The 18,950-nt window shown below is 46.5% G+C and overlaps 1 protein-coding gene across 1 annotated transcript in view; it reads left to right on the top strand.

The window, feature by feature from the left end:
• The window catches only part of LOC101359790 (E3 ubiquitin-protein ligase RNF213-like), a 63,693-nt gene that overhangs the window by 18,351 nt on the left and 26,392 nt on the right, over window positions 1–18,950 (top strand). Inside the window, exons 3-12 of the mRNA XM_023725863.1 lie at window positions 3,632–4,312; window positions 4,569–4,691; window positions 5,278–5,450; window positions 6,450–6,608; window positions 6,965–7,167; window positions 10,773–11,059; window positions 11,738–11,997; window positions 13,456–13,647; window positions 14,269–14,491; window positions 15,384–15,439. Of these exons, the coding sequence (XP_023581631.1) occupies window positions 3,632–4,312; window positions 4,569–4,691; window positions 5,278–5,450; window positions 6,450–6,608; window positions 6,965–7,167; window positions 10,773–11,059; window positions 11,738–11,997; window positions 13,456–13,647; window positions 14,269–14,491; window positions 15,384–15,439 (2,357 nt within the window). The remainder of the gene's footprint in view (window positions 1–3,631; window positions 4,313–4,568; window positions 4,692–5,277; window positions 5,451–6,449; window positions 6,609–6,964; window positions 7,168–10,772; window positions 11,060–11,737; window positions 11,998–13,455; window positions 13,648–14,268; window positions 14,492–15,383; window positions 15,440–18,950) is intronic.

Raw genomic sequence — 18,950 nt, 5'->3', positions numbered from 1 at the left:
TTTCTTTATTAAGATGGTCACCTGCTCGCCATTGATTCATTTTAGTTTCAGGGGCTAATTTTTTGTACTTTTCAGTACCTCTAAATTTGGATTCTGTATTTAAAAATAGGGACTTGGTAGGTTTCTGCATTCCTAATTTTTTATTTTGAATAAACTTTGGAAGGGACGTATTCCCAACAGATTCTGTTTTAACTATCCTTAAGGGATTTTCAGATAGAGCTGGGTTGGGTATTGGGGTTTCTTTACCAGCTGTTCTTTTTGCTGCATCAGCTAATTCATTGCCAATCACTTCCTCAGTCCAAGGCTGTCGTTTTGACTGGTGTGCTTGTATCTTAACCACAGCTATTTCTGAAGACATCTAAGAGTTCAACTAGGTATTTCCCATTCTTAATGGGAGATCCTCCTGCTGTTAAAAATTATTGTTGTTTCCATAACACCCTAAAGTCATGAACCATCCTGAAACAATACCTCGATTCTGTGAATATGGTCACAGGTTGATTCTTTTGCTAATCTAGAAGCTTGGGTAAGAGCCACTAACTTGGCTTGTTGTGCTGAGGTTACCTGAGGCAAAGGTCCACTCTCTGATACCCCTGAGAAAGTAGTCACCACATATCCTCCCTAATATTTGCCTGAAGTCAGACTTGGTTTTAAATAAGAACTGTCTACAAATAAAAGTAAAGAAGAGTTAGCTAAAGGAGTTTCCTGGAGATCTCCTCTTTGAATCAGAAGTTGATCTGTCAAGTCAAAGCAGTCATGCGGTACTCCTTCTTCCTCGGGGAAAAGAGTAGTGGGATTTAAAGCCTTAACAACATGTATTTGAATATTTGGGGCTGTCAATAATAAGGCTTCATAAGAGGTTAACAGGCTGGCAGATAGATGCTGAGTTAAAGTACATCTGAGAACAGCAGATATTGCATGTGAGACAAATAAATTACCCCACATTATATCTGCGGTGTTTTCTACTTTTAAGTGGCTGCTGCTACTGCCTTCAAGCATGGAGGATAAGCATGAGCAACTGGATCTAACTGAAGACTATAGTACCCTATAGGCCTCTGATGATCCCCATGTTTCTGAGTTAAAAATAGTATAAGCATTTCCATTTTGTTCATTCACATACAGGGAAAATCTCAAGGCATAATTTGGGAACCCCAAAGCAGGACTGGTTAGGAGGGCTTGTTGGAGTGTATGTATTGCTCCTATACCTTCTTTAGAAAGGGAAAAAGGATAAGTTTCTTCTTTTTTCAGACAGTGACATAAGGGTTGGGCTAACAATGAAAAATTTGGAATCCAATTTCGACAGTATCCACAAAGATCTAAAAACCCTTTTAACTGTTTTTTTTTTGTGTGTGTTAGGCAAAGGAAAAGTTAATATAGCTTCCTTTCTTTTTGGATCTGTAGAAATATCTTCATCTGAAATAAGATGTCCTAAATATTTAGCAGTAGGTTGGGAGAATTGCAATTTTTCTTTGGAAGCCTTATGCCCTCTATTGTAATAACAAAATGCTATCCTCAATATTATTTTGCTTAGAGGTGGAACAAATCATGAGATAATCTATATACTGCAATAACATGCTTAAATTGAAAAGGAACTAAATCTGAATGTAACATTTGTGAAAAATAAGTAGGATGTTCAGTAAATCCTTGTGGGAGAACTGTCCATGTATATTGGTTTTTCCACGTGAAAGCAAATGAGTATTGACTATCTTTGTGAACAGGGATACTAAAGAAAGCACTAGAAAGATCTGTAACAGGAAAACATATAGCATCACTTGGCACTTGAGCGAAAATCAAAAGAGGATTAGGTATACTACAGGGAACCTAGGTATTATAATCTTATTATGGCTCTTAAATCTTGTATAAATCTCCCATCCTCTATTGTTTTTTGGTTTTTTTTACCAGAAAAATAGGGGTATTACAAGGACCGGTGCATGGTATGATTAGTCCTTGCTGAAGGAAATCTTGAATAATAGGTCCTAACCCTGCTATAACTTCAGGCTTTAATGGATATTGAGCTATTTTAGGTAAGGATTTAGAAGTACCTATCTAAACCTGAATAGGTTCAGCTGACAAGACTTTACCTATGTCTGTGGTTGTTCTTGCCCAGAGTTCAGTGGGTACTTGTTCTAATTCCTTTTCTTCTCCCTGAGTCTGCTCTACTCTTCCTTCTACCTCCATTAACCCTTGAATAAAGTATAGAGCATCATCTACTTTTCTTTCAGTAAATGAATCATCTAACAGAGAAAAGTTTAATAGAATTTCTCCACTGTCAGTATATAAATCTTGCCCTAATAAATTAACTGGAGTTTCACTGCTGAGGAGGAAAGGATGTAAATCTTCATTTGGTCCCAAAGATATTGATACTGGCTCTGAGTAAGGCAAAATTTGTTCTTCATTTGAAACTCCCGCGATTTCAGAAGCTTTGTTACTCTGAGGTTTACATAAACACATGGGATTTATGGCCGACATGGTAGCCCTTGTGTCAGTCAGGAAGGTAGAAGGCTCCCCATTTATTTGGAGTGTTGTCTCCCCCTGACTGTTGAGAGGAACCACGGTAAAAAAAAAAAACCTAAATCCTCAAGGCATCGTCACTATAACGGTAATGGAGGTGCTGAAGGCGTAACCCTTTGCTTATTCTTAAGTTTTAAATAATCCCTCTTAAAATGACCAGGCTTCTTACAGTAATTACAAACTAGCTCATTTTGGGGCATATTTGTTTGAGGCTGTCCCTTGGTTGGGATTCTATCATTACTGCCTCTATCTTGCAGCTGTTGTAACTGCAAAGCCATCAATTTCTTTTTCTGCTCTCTAGTTTTTAATTCACTTTCTCCATTTTTTTGTTCTTCAGTTTGAGCTAATTTGTAAGCCACTGTAGCCAGTTCTGAAGGGTTTACATTTTCCCAATTTAAACTGTGTCTTTTTACCAAAGCTGCTAGTTCAGGCAATAGCCCCCCATAAAATCATAGAGTTGAATATAGGCCGGTGTTCTTCAAGCCTGAGTGTTCTTCAAACAATTTGGAGAAACTATCTATAAAAGTACATATGTTTTCTCCTTTTTCCTGTTTTTAAGCCTGAGTTTTTGTCCAGTCAACCTTCTTTGGAAAAACTCTGGGAAATGCACTTATTGTTTAACCAAACCCTGAACCTCATGTCTTAGTTCCTTTCCAGTAATTCCAGTTTTTAGAGCTAAATTTGCTTCTGGGTCCTTCCACTTAGCTTCAGCCATCCATCTAGCTGCATCTCCTGAACCTAGTAACATGCAACAAATTATATAAATCCAAAAGACCTGGCTCATAGGTACTAGTCGAGATAGTAAATTCATGTAAAAATTTCTGAGGATTTTCATGAGGGTCAGGAAAATCTTCTACAATTGCTCTCAGTTCTGATTAGACCAAGGGTTTACTGTTACTTTCATCAGTCCTCCTGTTAATTTGGGTTGTTTAACTACTTAAAGGGCTCAGAGGAGATGATGACTCAGACAGAGAAATGGCAGATTGGAGAGGTGTAAGGAGGTGGTTTGGCTGAGCAAAGATTACGTACTGGAGAAACTGAAGAAAGAACTGAAGCGGAGGCAGAGAAGGGCATTGGCTGGAGCAATCTAAGACGTAAAGTTTGTGTTTCTTTTTCTGTTTAGAGCAAGAGGAAGAAGAAGAAGAAGAAACAGAGGCCATCCACTTCAGATGAGCTAGACTCTTTGCCCCTGAACCCCTCGGCCCCAGGTAGCCTGAGTTCTCTTGCACTCCCTGGGTCCATGGACCCAGCCCCTCACAGAGACCCAGATCAGCAGGACAGTGTGAGCAGCCAGCCCCCAGCCAACGGTGCTGATGCCAGGTGTGATCAGGATGGTGTGAGTGGCCTGCCCCCAGCCAGAGGTGCTGATGCCAGGTGTGATCAAGATGGTGTGAGTGGCCAGCCCCTGGCCAGAGGTGCTGATGCCAGGTGTGACCAGGGCCCACCCAGCCTAGAGGCCAGGAGCCAGGATGTGGACCTGGACATGACACACCTGGAGGGGGATGGCTCCACAGGGCCCTTCAGGGATGTGGCACAGGCCAGCGGCTGCCCTCTGCAGGGTCAGACTGTTGGAGGAGAAGCAGCCATGAGAAGCAAGTCCCAGATGAGTGCTGAGCCCCGGGGCCAGGACTTCTCCAGCCCCTCTCAGGAGGGGGCAGGCCTCCCCAAAGCTGCCCCTGAAAGCAGCCGTGTGGATAAAGATGCTGCCCAGCCGTTCCCATTGCCAGAGTCACAAGAGGACGATTCAGAGCCCAGGGAAGGGGCACAGACCACCAGGAAGCAGGCGGAGACCCCAGCTTCTGAGGTGAGTTGTGAGGTAAAGTAATGGCCAGGGCCCTCGCAGGCGTCGCTCTGTGTGGGGTTCAGAGTCACTGCTCCATCTTGGGGGTCATCCCCTCAGACCTGCTCCCCGGAGCTGGGGGGTGGTGGTTTGAGAGGAAGGGGCGGCTTCTCCAGCCTGTAACTGGGGCTGTAACAGGTGCTGACCCTAAGCCACGGAGTCAGTCTCCCTGCTACACTTCGTCCCCTGGCTCTGATGTTTGGGGTCTTTATTACTTCAGGCCAATGACGCTCCAGCTGAGCCAGCCCCTGATGTGAAAAGGGCAGGGAAGGATGGTAAAAAGAAGTCGCAGAAGGAGAAGCCGCCACCAGCAACTGTCCCTGTTTCCAGAGACCACGGCCAGGTCTGTGTCTCGTCCCCTCTTCCGCCTGAGCCAGCTTTGCTCCTGCCCTGCCCAGGACGGCTCCTCGGGCCTCCTCCTCCCCAGCTCCTCTCACGAGGGCACTCAGATGTGTAGTGAATGCTGGGAGAAGGCCCTGCCCTCCAGGAGCTCATGTTCTGCAGGAGGAAGACGGGAGAGGAGGGGAGGCAGAGAGAAGTGCGGTGGAGTCCCCGAGGGTGCTGGGTGGGTGACGGAGAGAAGGCAGCCCCATTAGCCAGAGTGGTCAGGGAAGGCCTCTTCGAGCAGGTGGTGTTAGAACAGAGGCCTGAGCGGTGAGAGCGTCCAGGCAGAGGGGGCGGCTGGTGCAAAGGCCTTGCAGTAGAGCGTGGCTGGGTAGCTTGTGGTCGGCCTCTTTGGGAGCAGCCAGGCACCCAGTGCCCCAGGAGCGAGTGCGGGGAGGGGTGGCTGCTGATGGGGTTGGATGCTTGGTGAGTGGACAGGCAGCCACGGAGGGTCTGAGCAGAGAGACGATGGGGGTCACGCTGGCTGCTGTAGGGGTGACCGTGGACGCTGGGCTTAAAGACTGGGGTTTGATTATGTGTTCCAGGAAGCTGACACCAAGGACAAAATGGCCCTTCCTGGAGGGAAAGCGGGTGAGAGCAAGAAAGCCCAGCCCGAAGACCGGAAGAAGCCAGAAGAGAGCGGCAGAGCTCGCGCTAAGGCAGTGAAAAACGCCAAGGAGCAGAGGAACCAGGACGCGTGTGCATGTGAAGTGGAGAGGTAGGGCGCACCCCTGGCAGGGGGCAGCCGGGGACAGCCGCCCTGGGAGCCAGGCACGCGCCCACCCGTGCTGGGGGTGGCCAGGGGCCCAGAGCTCCCAGAGGGGCTCTCGCTGACTCTTGGCCAGTGTAGCTTTGGAGAAAAGGGGACCCATGCCGACTTCCTGTGGCTTCCTTGCTCAATAATGTGGTGCCTGGGTCCCAGAGCCACCTGGGCCTTTCAGAGGTTCTGTCAGGCCCTGACTCCTTTTCGAGCCAGCCCTGCCCAGCACTGCCGCCAGCCCTGTGGAGAGAGCCCCAGATTGCTCTCCACCCTCTGCATCCGCCTTCCTCCCCACGTTAGACAAGGGTGATGACACTCTGCTAGGTCATGTGTTAATACATGTTACCGAAACAGGAGATGCCGTCCTCCCTGGCCCAGGCTGTGCCAGACGCCCCCAGGGAGGTTTTTGGCAGCAAGGAGCATGTTCCAGTGCCACAAGGAGCCAGCTGGGGGGCTGCTTCTGGCTGCCCCTTTCCCACTGACATGAGAATGTGACCCCAAGTATCTCCCCTCCCCCCTCCCCGGGGCTGACACCTAGGCCTCCTTGTGGGGTTGTTCGGTCACTCGTTCTGTAAACAATTATCAGACACTCAAAAATCAGAACAAGCAGTGTGTGTGCATGTGTGCCGAGTCCCTGGGTGGTGCTCAGCTGTTACATACGCACTCAACTACTAACTGAATGCTTGGTGGTTTGAACCCACCCAGAGGTGCCTCACAAGAAAGGCCTGGCCATCTACAGCACAGCCTGGAAAACCCTATGGAGCAGTTCTACTCTGCACACTTGGGGTCACCATGACTCTGAATAAAGTTGACAGCAACTGGTTGGTGTGCGTGCATGTGCACGCATATGTGTGTACATCTGTGTGTGTGTGTGTGTGCGCGTGCGTGTGTGCGTGTACATACCCGATGGATGGATAGATTTAGCTATAACTCGTGTTTCTCTTTGGGCTACTCTAGCACGCTGAGTCCTGGTGAAGGGATCATGGTGTACTTCCATGCCATCGTCTCTAAAGATTTCTCATTCAACCCTAACCAACATCGAGTACTCATCAGGGGAGGAGAAGAGTTTGGAAAGCCACCATGGAACCGGAACGTCTGTGAGATGAGCTACACCAAGTAAGTGCTGTGGGGTAACTAGTAGTAGTATTATCGTCACTAGTTCCACAGGGAAAGGTGTGTAATGTTCGACTTTTGAAATGGACTTAAATAATGATTTTTATCGGTAAGTCAATTACATTCTTCCGCTTTGGGAAAACGAATATTTCAGACAAATATTCCCTGTAGCGCATTACTGTGTTGTATGTCACCCTGGCCCTTTTCCTTGGTCTTTCTGGAAACTGGGTCTTGTTCTAGAAGCTTTATCTTGGTTGCCATTGGTGTGTAGCTTTGGGTGTGCACTGCATGCTGTTTGAGAAGAACTAAAGTTTCCCAGGTAGGACTTCCAGTAACCAGCTGATATCCTGTTTATGCAGAGACTTGGGTGAATACGGATCCCTCGTTGAAGGCTTTGCCTTCATTTCCAAGCAGAACCTGGATAAGCCCATTCCTTATAAGTACGTCATTGCCTGCACCAAGGATTCTGAGGAGTACGAGTTCATCTACAAACGTCAGCAGAAGGAAGGAGAATATGTCAACCGTTGTCTGTGCATCAGGTCGTCACTCCTGGGCTCAGGAGGTAATCCACCGCCGGGGCTCCCTGACCGAAGCCCAGGAGTGCCGTACCCGGCCTCCGTGCTCTGCTCCAGGCCTGCCACACCCCAGCCTCTAGTTTAATAGACTGAGTTTGGAAGCATAGCGCTGACCGTGAAGGACGGGGCGGCCTCACCTTTTAGCCCACTTGCACCAGGGAACAAGGAGGTGGATTTTCAGTAAAGGGAAAGGAGAGGATCAAAGTGGCAGGAAGTAAGAAGGGACGGGGCTGGGGGATGGCGAGGCAGCAGGGGCCACGGGCACAGCCGACTGCCCTCACCAGGTTCACGGGACAGGAGAAGTGAAAATAGGAGGCTGCCGGCACTGTCCCCTTCCCGAGAGCTTTCCAAATGTGGACAAGCCGTGAGGGGAGAGGACAAAGCCCCGTGGGGGTTCCTGACTCGCTCTTTATCACCATTGCCACCCCTCCACTTGATTTTCATTGCTCTATTCTATCTTCTCTTGTTTTTTCTCTTGCCTGTATCTAATTCTTTTCTTTATCTTTTCTTTCTTTGCTCTGTTTTTTCATTTACTGCATACTGTTTGTGTGTGAGTGTATGTGTATTCTATAGCTATCATCTGTATGGACTCTACTTTGAGGAACTTGCTAAGATCTTCACTGTCGTCTAATACCTGCTCTGTCTTTGTAAATATTCCCTGTGTGCTGGGAAGGAATGGGTAATCCGTTGGGTGGACTCGAAAGTTCTACGTGTATCTATTACATAAAGCCTGTTTAATATTAAATCTTTTTGAAAAATCTTCATCTTAGCTTCTGGAAGGTGTTACGGTCTTAGTTCCTAAGATTGCACACTTTGATTTGTTACTGGTCAGTGTGGGCTGTATAACTCCAGAAACTCTGCCAGTAGGAGTGTGGCCTTTAGAACTTCTTGGTAGATTGTACCTGTATCCACTGGGTTCGATCAGGTGCTCTGAGCAGGAAGGAGTTCAGTACCGGGAACCGACAGGAGGGCTGCAGTGAAGGCCAGGGGAGGCTTCTGCTGGCTTCCAGAGTGTTGGGGAGCCACCACCTGTGGTCAGGTATTGAAGTACGGAGGCCACTGCCTGCAGCCCCACCGGCTGACAGCATCAGGGCAGGTGACTTGGGAGCAGAGTCTGGAAGGTGCTGCAAACCTCACACCTCCCAAAGCCCCACATCCACCTCCTGTCTTTCTGCTTTGTTGTACGTTGTACTTCTAAGTATGTTTTAAGCTCCACACTACAGTGTTATTTTTGCTAAAATGATCCATTATCTTTTAAGGAAATTCAAATAAGAAAAATGTTACCAACTAGGAGCCCTGGTATCACAGTGGTCAAGCACTCAGCTGCTAAATGAAAGGTTTGAGCCCACTAGTAGCTCCATGGGAGAAAAGACCCGGCAGTCTGCTCCTGTAAAAATTTCAGCCTAGGAAACCCTACAGAGCAGTTCTACTCTGTCCTATAGGGTCACCACCAGTTGGAATTGACTTGATGGCACATAACAACGACAACAGTTACCAATTCTGGTGCTCTTCATTCCTTTCTTTAGATCATATTTACACATGGTATCATCTTCCTTCTGCCTGAAGGACTTCTTAAAGCATCTTTTTTTTTTTTTTTTTGTAGTGTGAATCTTTTGGTGATGAATTATTTTAGCTATTATAGGTATGAAAAAGTCTTTATTTCACATTCGTTTCTAAAAATTATTTTCACTAGGTATAGAGTTCTAGTTTGACAGGTTTTTTTTTTTCTTTCTTTTAATACTTTAAAGATGATGCATCACTGTCTTCTCGCTTGCATTGTTTCCAATGAGAAGTCGGCTGTCATTCCTATCTCTGTACATGACTTTTTCCCCCCAGACTTCTTTTAAGGTTTTCTCCTGGTCGCTGGTTTTGAGCAATTTTATTCTGCTGTGCCATGTGGTTGTTTTCCTCATTTTTCTTCTGCTTGTAGTTTTTAGAGCGTCTTGGGTGTGTGGAATTATCATTTTCATTAAATCTGGGAATTTTCTGGCCAGCATTCATATATTTTTGTCCGTCCTCTGCTTGGTGATTCTAATCACATGTATGTTAGGCCGCTTGAACTTGTCCCGCAGTTCTCTGATGCTCTTTTTTTTTTTAGTACCTTTTCTCTCTGTGCTTAATTTTGGATTGTTTTTATTGCTAATATCTTCCTCTGCAATGTCTAACCTGCCATTTACATCATCCAGTATATTTTTCATCTTACGCATTGTAGTTACATCTCATCTTCCACGTCTATACTTAATATGTTCAATCTTCCCTCTAGCATTTCAAACATATAAAACACAGTTATAAAAACTGTTTTAGTGTCTTGGTCTGCTAATTCTAACATCTGTGTTAGTTCTGGGTTTGTTTCTATTGATTGCTATGTCTCTTCATTGTGTGCCACATTTTCCAGCTTCTTTGCATGCCTGGTAATTTTTTATTAAATGCCAGACATTGTGAATTTTACCTTGCTTGATGCTGGATATTTTCACATTTCTATTAATATTCTTTGTTCCAGGATATAGTTAACTAATTTGGAAACCATTTGATTTTTTTTAGGTTTTGCTTTCAAGATATGTTGGGTAGGACCAGAGCAATGTTTAGTCTGGGACTGATTATTCCCCCACTTCTTGCAAGACTCTTCCAAGTACTCTACCCATTGCTGCATGAATTATGAGGTTTTCCTATCTGGATGGTGGGAACATGCACTACTCCCAGCCCTGAGTGAGCACCTGGAACTGTTCCCTCTAATCCTTCTTAGGTTCTTTCCCTGACCTCAGGTCGTTCCCTCACACATGTGCTGATCAGTACTCTGCTGAGTACTTGAGAGGTACCCTCTGCAGATGCCCAGGGCTTGCTGTCATGCAGCTCCTTCCTCTCTGGTACTCTGCCCTGCCAGTTCTAGCTGTCTTGGTCTCCCCAGACTTTGAGCTTTGTCTCCTCCACCCAGGGAGTCCTGGGCTTCACACCTCAGTTCACCCTCCCTGCACAGGAGCCTACAAACTCTCTGAAGGCAGTAAGCTGGGGTAATTACAGGGCTCACTCATTTGCTTCCTGTCTCCCAGAGATCAGCATCCTTCATTGCCTGGTGTCCAATGCCTTGAAAATAGTTGTTTTATTATTTTGTCCATTTTCTAAAGTTGTTTTAAGGCAGGTGAGTAAATATGATCTCCTTGCTACTGTTAGAAACAGAAGTCTTAATAACTTTTTTGAGTATAAAATTTTTAATCTCCCTGTGATCAGTTCTTAAGGTGCTCATTTACCAAGTTTTCTGAACTGTATGTTCCAGAGACATGTTCAAAGTATTTTCAGGCCCGCTGGATGCTGTGACCTTGAGTTTTACTCTAATCATGAATGTCTAGGCCATCTGTCCTTAACACAGCAGTGCTTCTGCACAAGGTACGCTTATCTGAGGATGGACAGCTGGCCGGAGTGAGTTCTGAATGTCTTCAGTCTAACACAGTTTTCTGGCTTTCCTTTCTTTCTCCCCTTCCTTTACGCACTCCTTGTGTTTCTGCTAGTCAAGATCAGTGTTCTAGGGTAGAGTGCAGAGTGTCTATGCAAATGGGTTTTGATTATCTGAAGTATAATTTTTTTTTTTCACTCTTAGATTGGCATCAGTATGATGATATAATTTGCATGAAGCCTCCTGGTAAGATTCAGAGGTTCTGGGATCATGTCACAGATGGTACAAGGAAAAGCCTGGTGAGGGGGAAGCAGATCGCGGCTAGAGTCATGCTGGACAGCATCTTCAGCATCCTCCAGACCTGGAATGCCATCAATTTAAAGAAATTTTTCACCCAGTTTAAGCAGTTTTATTCTGTCGTCCGAGAGCCAACAGTCTATGAAGGCGGACCACAGACGTGGAGCTCATTTCTGAAGTATGGAGAGACAGAGGTATCGGGTTTCACTTCTGTCACCAGCACCTCCATGCTGGGAATGGGCGTGTTCACCTTCTGGGCAGTGAGCATCACCCAGCCTATAATGGCCAGGTGACCCCCCTGACCCAGCAGACTGAGGTACCGATGGCGGCAGGTGGAGCTTTCGGTCCTTCACTCTTAGCACTGCCACTTGGGAATTCTCTGCCATCCTATCTTCTTCCTCTTCCTGGTTGCCCCTCTGAGCGCTGAGCCAGTACTGGTCCCAAAGCCTCACCTGACCTCGGGCAGAGAGTAAGGACAGATGACTGTTACCCCCGCTCTGTACCACCCCCAAACTCCAGTGTGGCCCTGGTCAGTTCTGAAACAGACTAGGGAGCCACTCTGAGATGACAGCTGAGCCCTCGCAGGCATCAAGGGCCCAACCTGCCTGCAAGCCCTTCCACCCTGCAGTTTTCTGGTGTGCGCCATTGGCCTGGCTCCTGCTGTCCCCAAGGGCCCCAGGGCAGCTGGGCTTGGGGCTCCATGGGGAGACAGGGTGGTGGGGTAACCCCTCTGTGGGGCTCTCCCCGGCCTTGGGAGGCTAGGTCCCCTATCCAGCTGATGTCGCCCTAAGGGCAGTGGGGGTGCTGCTCCGGACACCTCTTGACAGATTCAGCTCCATGGTTCCTGTGTCTTCCTTCTCTCGGGGGATCAGGTGAAGAAGGACCTGTGGCACTATTTGAAAGAGAAAATGGATCTGTTCCTGCAAAGGAACAGCGAGGAGCGTCCCCCTGAACACTGGCCAGTGAGGAGTGGACTGAGAATGGGCCTCATCGTCCTGTTTGCAATGGAAGAGTTTGCACTTCCCATGTCAGACGCCGACCTTTCCTCACTGTGCTACCTTCTCTGCGTGAGTGCCAGCTCGCCAGACCCCCTTCACAGAGACTTACAACCCGTCTTTGAAACATCTCGGAGGTAGTCTTTTGTTTATTTGAAAGGTCTTATAGCTACTTTTAATGTTTTTATCTGATTATAAAAAATAAATGCTTGTCATAAATAGTTGAAAACACACAGGGAAGAAATTAAAATCACCCATAGTTTTAGCATTCACTGCTGCCATCTCAATACTGATTCCTCCATCCTTTCTCCTCACATGTGTATTATTTTCAATTTTATCATGCCACCGAATAGCCTGCTTTCTTGTAACTTCATGGTGTGTCATCCAGAACCTCTAGTAGTCCCACTCAAGGACGTCTGTAGAACAACAGGGATGCTCCCCCCACCCCCCAGTCTCTGCTCTGCCCGTGTTGAGTTCAAGAGGCTCAGGGCGTCGTGGTGCTCGGCCTTGAAGGGTGCTGCAGTGAGCAAGGAGACACCCGTCCCTAAGGAGCCTGCACTTTCCCTGGTGGGGGATACATACTCAACCTGAGTTGAGCTCTGATGATTACAGGGTCCTTTTATCATATTTTCTGCAGCTGCGTTAGATTTGAACTTGAGAATAAGATTATGTAGCCTTCCCTGAGCAGGAAGTCTTATTGGACATCTGCCTCTTAGTCTGACAAATGTGACACACCCGGCCACACATTGTACAGAGGACAGTGGTGGTTCAGTGGTAGAATTCTCACCTTCCATGCAGGAGACCTGGGTTCGATTCTCAGCCAACGCACCGCGTGCGTAGCCACTACTTGTCTGTCAGTGGAGGCTGTGTGTTGCTAAGAAGCCGAACAGGTTTCAGTGGAGCGTCCAGACTAAGACACTCTAGGAAGAAAGGGCGGGTGATCTACTTCTGAAAATTAGCCATTGGAAACCCCATGGATCACAGTGGCTCGATCCCATTGTGCATGGGGTCCCCCCCGAGTCGGTGGCCAACTTGAAGGCAGCTAACACCAACAAACGCTGCACGTGTTGAGAAGAGGACAAATGGGGACAGCAACTGGACAAAGTGGGTACAAGTATTTGAGAGCGTTAAGAGGCATTAACGTTTTGTGATTGTAGGAAGAATGACATATTGCCTATAGTCTCGGCCCTTGCATTTAAAAAGTTGCTTCTTAACCAGACTTACTGTTGCCGGGCTGCCTGGGTTCAAACCCTAGCTCCACCGCGGAGGACCCTGGGTGAATTACTTAGCCTCTCTGAGCCTCAGTTTCCTCAGCTGTCAAATGAGGATAGGAATAACTCCTTTGGAGTTTGATGTGGGGCTTCAGTGAGCTGGCATATTCAGTGCTTGACACGTTAGGGTGGGGTGCTGTGGGACCCGTCTCCCAGATAACCCACTGAAAAGACATGCTCCGCAGTTCCTGGCTGGTAGAGTTCCTCCATGTTAGGCGGCCAGAATGAGCTCCCAGGCTCCATGTAAGTAGCGCCACTTCCCTTCTGCGACCTCAGACCCCTGCCCTGCTCAGCTCACTGCGGCATGCTTTCTTCCCTTTCTAGCTGGAGAAGGTACCTGGTAAACCTGTGCGGGAGGTGCATGTACCCAAGCAAGGACTGCTGGGTCCTCACGCTCCCGGTGCTGCACCACTGCATGGGGCTGGCCCCCCAAGGGAAGGACATCCCGCCCGAGGACACGTGGGCAGCCCTCGAAGGCCTCTCCTTCTCACAGTTTCGGGAAGAAAGATCAGACCAGTAAGTACGTGCTAGCCTACAGATTTTTAGGGATTAAATTAGTGAGCTAAATTAAGTTCTTGTTTCTTTGCTATTACTGGACTCTTTTGAGATTAAAGCCAAATTAAAGTCATTTACACAGCTGCATGTATTCCGTGCCCTTCAGGGGTGCACAGACACAGAGAAGAAGTGTAACTGCTGCCAGTGGACAGTGCTAAACGCTAGCAGTGGTCCTACAGATGCTGTCTTTCAGGCACAAGTGGCCCTTCCTGTTCAGCGGACCTTGATGGAGATGTTCTTCGTAGCCTCTGACACTTCTGCGGCACCCCGCTTACGTTGTCATCGTTTTGGGTGTCCAGTACAATGCTGTAGAACCGGCACAGTTTAAAGACCTTCACATGGGTTGTCTGGTCCAGGACGCACACTCACTCATTCATCAAAGTGTTTAATTCTCGGTGAACTCTTAATTGCTACTGTTTTCTTCTGACCTGCTACTTATTTGTGTTTTCCACTTAGCACTGAAACAACGTTTGAGATCTGAGCGCTCTAGATCTTCTCACGTCATGTTACTTTATCTAAGCTCAGTCTGCTTCACGGACCTCACGGCTGCCCTCTTTTCTACTCCTGTTTTCTCTTCTCCAGGAATCAACTTCTTCAGCTCATGGAAAGCAATCAGCATTTGCTGAACGTGGACGGCTGTCTGTTCCGATCCTGGTTCAGTCTGCTGCCTCTGCGTGACCTGGCTGACTACATGAGGACCTTGGTTCCATACCTAGCGGCTTCCCCTGCTCGTTTCTTGGACTGCTTCCTAGGGGTTTACTACCGGCTTCGAGGACTTTACAAAATCTCGCACAGAAATCTGGAGGTTTGTTATCTGCAGCGGGCTACTGCTCCCTTGCTTAGCAAGACTGAAAACCAAACATTCCGAGTTTGTGATTCTTCTTTTCTGAAAAGTGACGGGGTAAAGCACTTAGAAACGAGAGAGCCAGCAGCAGTCACTATGTGTAGGGCTAAAGGATTGATTTGACTGAGTTTATTTTGTTTCAATAAATAAACCAAACCCATTGCCGTCGAGTCTATTCCGACTCATAGCGACCCCCTAGGACAGAGTAGAACTGCCCCATATGGCTTCCAAGGAGCAACTGGTGGATTTGAACTGCTGAGCTTTTGGTCAGCAGCCGTAGTCTTAAGAACTGCGCCACCAGAGCTCCGTTTCAATAAACAGAGTTCAATAAAGCACTAACCAGTGGCTGTTGACTTGACTCTGACTCGTGGCGTCCCCATGTGTGTCAGAGTAGAACGGTGCTCCATGGGGTTTTCAGTGGTTGATTTTTCACAAGTAGGTTACCAGGCCTTTCTTGTGAGGCAACTTTGGGTGGACTTGAACTGCCAACTTTTTGGCTAGCAGCTGAGTATGTTAACCATTTGCATCGCCCAGGGACTTTACTAAAACAATAGGCTGTTGTTCCTTCCGACTGTGCAGCAGGAGAAGGACTTACTGTGAGGGCTAGTATACTTCATCATGGCTGCTTTTCCTTTAACATTTTTTGGGTGGAGACAATGGTATAATTTTAAGCCCTCAATTTTATTTGTGAAAGATATAAGGCCAGTACTTTAGCACTTTAAATTGTTTACAGCAAGAAAATAATTATGTTATATCTTACATTGAATTTTTGTCAGCTTTGTTTTACCAGAGTCAGTGGTGTCATGATTAAGTCTTTTTCTTTTACCTATTTGTCTTTTCTTCTCTGCCCTAGAGTATTGAGAAGGCTTTAGAAATGCTGTTACGCCTGCTGGATGCTCATCCGAACAAGTAAGTAATGAAGCAAAGTCATCTCTGTCTCTCAATCGCAGTGCCGGGGCTCTCAATGCCTACCCCTGTTAGATCGACAGTGTCCCACATTTGCTGTGATGATAAGAGGGTCATAAATCAATATGTACCCTATTTCTTTTTCAAGTTATTAATGTAACCATTCTATTGTTTCAAATAAGGAGAGAGTAATAGATATCAGCTGGTATGATTTTGGTTTATTTCCATCTGGTCTTTTTATTTTTCTGCGCATTTATTTTTAAATGATGATCATCCTTGTTGCGTGCTCATGTTTGTGTCCGATTTTCTTTACCATTTAGTTTTTATATACTTTTTGCAACTCAGGTCAGTTTAAAATAAAAATCAAAGGTAGCTTCACAGAATTATCTGAAATAATTTGCTCCTGTAAATTTGTGTGATCTTTGACACCCTGAAGGGACACTGTACAGGACTCAGAACGACAGAAATAGGCAGGTGGGTGATGGAGTGTTTTCTGACATTCTCATAGCAATCTCAGTATTATCCCACTGTAAAATGGTGGCATCAGACCTCACCTAACTTTGGGGGAGAGTGGTAAATCAAGATCAGCATCCGCCCAATGCTGATTCCTATGAGGTGGAGGTCAGACATACCTCCACTCTCCAACCTTTTTACCAATTCTGACACCAGCTGTCCCTCCCATGGCACTCTCTACTTCTCTACTGGGTTGATAATTTGTTGCAGTGGCCACACAGAACTCACAGACCATACTTATGATTATGGGGTTTATTAAGGAAATAACAGGTTACAATTCAGGATCAGGATCCACTTGGAAATAATAGGAACAACTCAGGATACAGTTCTTCAATCAGGACAGCTTCTTCTGGGCTGTGCCTGGAGGCAGGCCTCCTCTGCCGGACCCTACTTGGGCCTGGCCTCTGCTCAGGAAAGTGTTACAGCGCTTTAGCTCACCGATAAGTGCTCAGAGGCACCCCATTCCACCAGCGAGCCTCCTGCCTGACAGCGCTCAGCAACCTTGCTCCACGGGTCGGGAAGCCCACTGCATCGGTCTGCAGTCTCATGCCAATACTGCTCTTGCTGCTGCTCTGCCATCCCTCACTGTCTTGTGCCACTGCCATCTCATGTTGCTGCCACCTCCAGTGTTACAGTTCTCTGTCTCATGGATCTAGGAGATTCTCAGCGCAGGGACCCTGGGTCTAAATGACACGCTCTGCTCCCGGCTCCTCTTAATGGTAGTGAGGTCCCCCATCAATCTCTGGGATTGGCACTTTTAAGCCTAGCAGGATGGCAAAACTGACCAACCCCTTTGGTGGGCCCTATTTGCATAGTCCAAGCCAAACCTGGCAGGAGTCTCACTCAATTATTCCGTGGGAGTTACAAGACTGTGGCCAGAAAAGCCATATAAAAAGAGAAACCCATTGTCCTGTACTCACCTGAATGCTTGGATATTAAGGATGGAGGTGGTAGTGTGAAATCTCCTTTCATGTAAAGAACTCATGGCCATTCAGGGACCTCACCTAACACTGTGGCTTACCACGTCATCCCAGGGTTACTTTCTCATACCACATCCTAAGCCCCAACTCTCATTAACTCACTGACTCAGTACTGCCCCTGTGGCAGTCAATGAACATGAAACTGTCCACACTGGTCCCAAGAAATTCCGTGCACAGTACATGTTCTTCTAGCATTTCTTATTCTTCCTCTGTCCCTGTATCTTTCTGAATCTTTTTTTCTTTTTCAAATTTATGTAGCATTTTCATCTTTAGTAATATATACCTGTCGTGGATTGAACTGTGTCCCCTAAAAATACGTGTCAACTTGGCGAGTCCATGAGTCCCAGTATTGTGTGATCATCCTCCATTTTGTGATCTGATGTAATTGTCCTATGTGTTGTAAATCCTAATCTCTGCCTATGGTTAATGAGGCAAGATTAGGTTATGTTAAAGTAGATTAGGGTGGGATACAACACCCTTTCTCAGGTCACAGCCATAATCTGATATAATGGGAGTTTCCCTGGGGTGTGGCCTAAATCACTTTTTACCTTATAAGAGGTAAAAGGAGAGAGAAGCAAATGGGGTGTGGGGTGGGGGGGACCTCCGACCATCAAGAAAGAGAAGCCAGGAGCAGAGTATATCCTTTGGACCCAAGGTTCCTATGCTGAAAACCTCCTAGACCCAGGGAAAGATTGATGACCTTTCCCCAGAGCTGACAGAAAGAGAAAGCCTTTCCCTGGAGCTGGTGCCCTGAATTTAGACTTCTAGCCTCCTAGTTTGTGAGAGAATAAATTTCTGTTTGTTAAAGCCATCCACTTGAGGTATTTCTGTTATAGCAACACTAGATAACTAAGCCCCATGCATCTATCAGTCTGTCGTACTGTGGGGGCTTGCATGTTGCTGTGATGCTGGATGCTATGCCACCAGTATTCAAATACCAGCAGGGTCACCCATGGTGGACAGGTTTCTGCTGAGCTTCCAGACTAAGACAGACTAGGAAGAAGGACAATCTACTTCTTAAAACTATTAGCCAGTGAAAACCTTATGAATAGCAGTGGAACATTGTCTGATATAGTGCCGGAAGATAAGCCACTCAGGTTGGAAGGTGCTTAAAATATGACTGCGGAAGAGCTGCCTCCTAGAGTTGACCTTAATGATGTGGGTGGAGTCAAGCTTTCGGGACCTTCATTTGCTGATGTGGGACAACTCAAAATGAGAAGAAACAGCTGCAAATGTCCATTAATAATAGGAACATGGAATGTAGGAAGTAGGAATCTAGGAAAATTAGAAATCGCCAAAAATGAAATGGAACACATAAACATCGATATCCTAGGCAATAGTGGGCTGAAATGGACTAGTATTGGCTGTTTTGAATTGGAAAATCATAAGGTCTACTGTGCAAGGAATGACAAATTGAAGAGGAATGACATTGCAGTCATCACTGAAAAGAACATTTCAAGATCTATCCTGAAGTGCAACACTCTCAGTAATAGGGTAATATCCATATGCCTACAAGGAAGACCAGTTAATATGACTATCATTCAAATTTATAAGCTAACCACTAAGGCCAAAGATGAAGAAATTGAAGATTTTTACCAACTTCTGCAGTCTGAAACTGATCAAACAAGCAATCAAGATGCACTGATAGACTTCCAGCAACGTGGTGCTCTAGGCAGAAGCACCACGCCATCCCTCCAGAGCAAAGATCCAAAAAACTAAGCCAAACAGAGAAAACAACAATCCTGAAACCCTAAACGTCAAATGAAGAGATAAAGAACTCAGCCAAGCACCAAACGGAATAAGAAACTGACAGAGAACAGAGAGTGAGGACATACATGCAGAGGTCCCCTATCAGCTAACGCAGCACGGATCCGCCATCTTGGACTCCTATCAGAGACCAGCAAATAGGGGGTATGAGAAAGCAGCTTCACGGAGCTTCCAGCAGGCGACAGAAAAACCGGTAACTGACGATATACACTTTCCCACCCCCCACCCTTCTTGACCCCCACTTGGCCTCCTCT

The sequence above is a fragment of the Trichechus manatus genome, unplaced genomic scaffold, assembly GCF_000243295.1.
Source record: "Trichechus manatus latirostris isolate Lorelei unplaced genomic scaffold, TriManLat1.0 scaffold00514, whole genome shotgun sequence".
Taxonomy (NCBI): Eukaryota; Metazoa; Chordata; class Mammalia; order Sirenia; family Trichechidae; genus Trichechus; species Trichechus manatus.
This window is presented reverse-complemented; position numbering and strand designations above follow the sequence as displayed.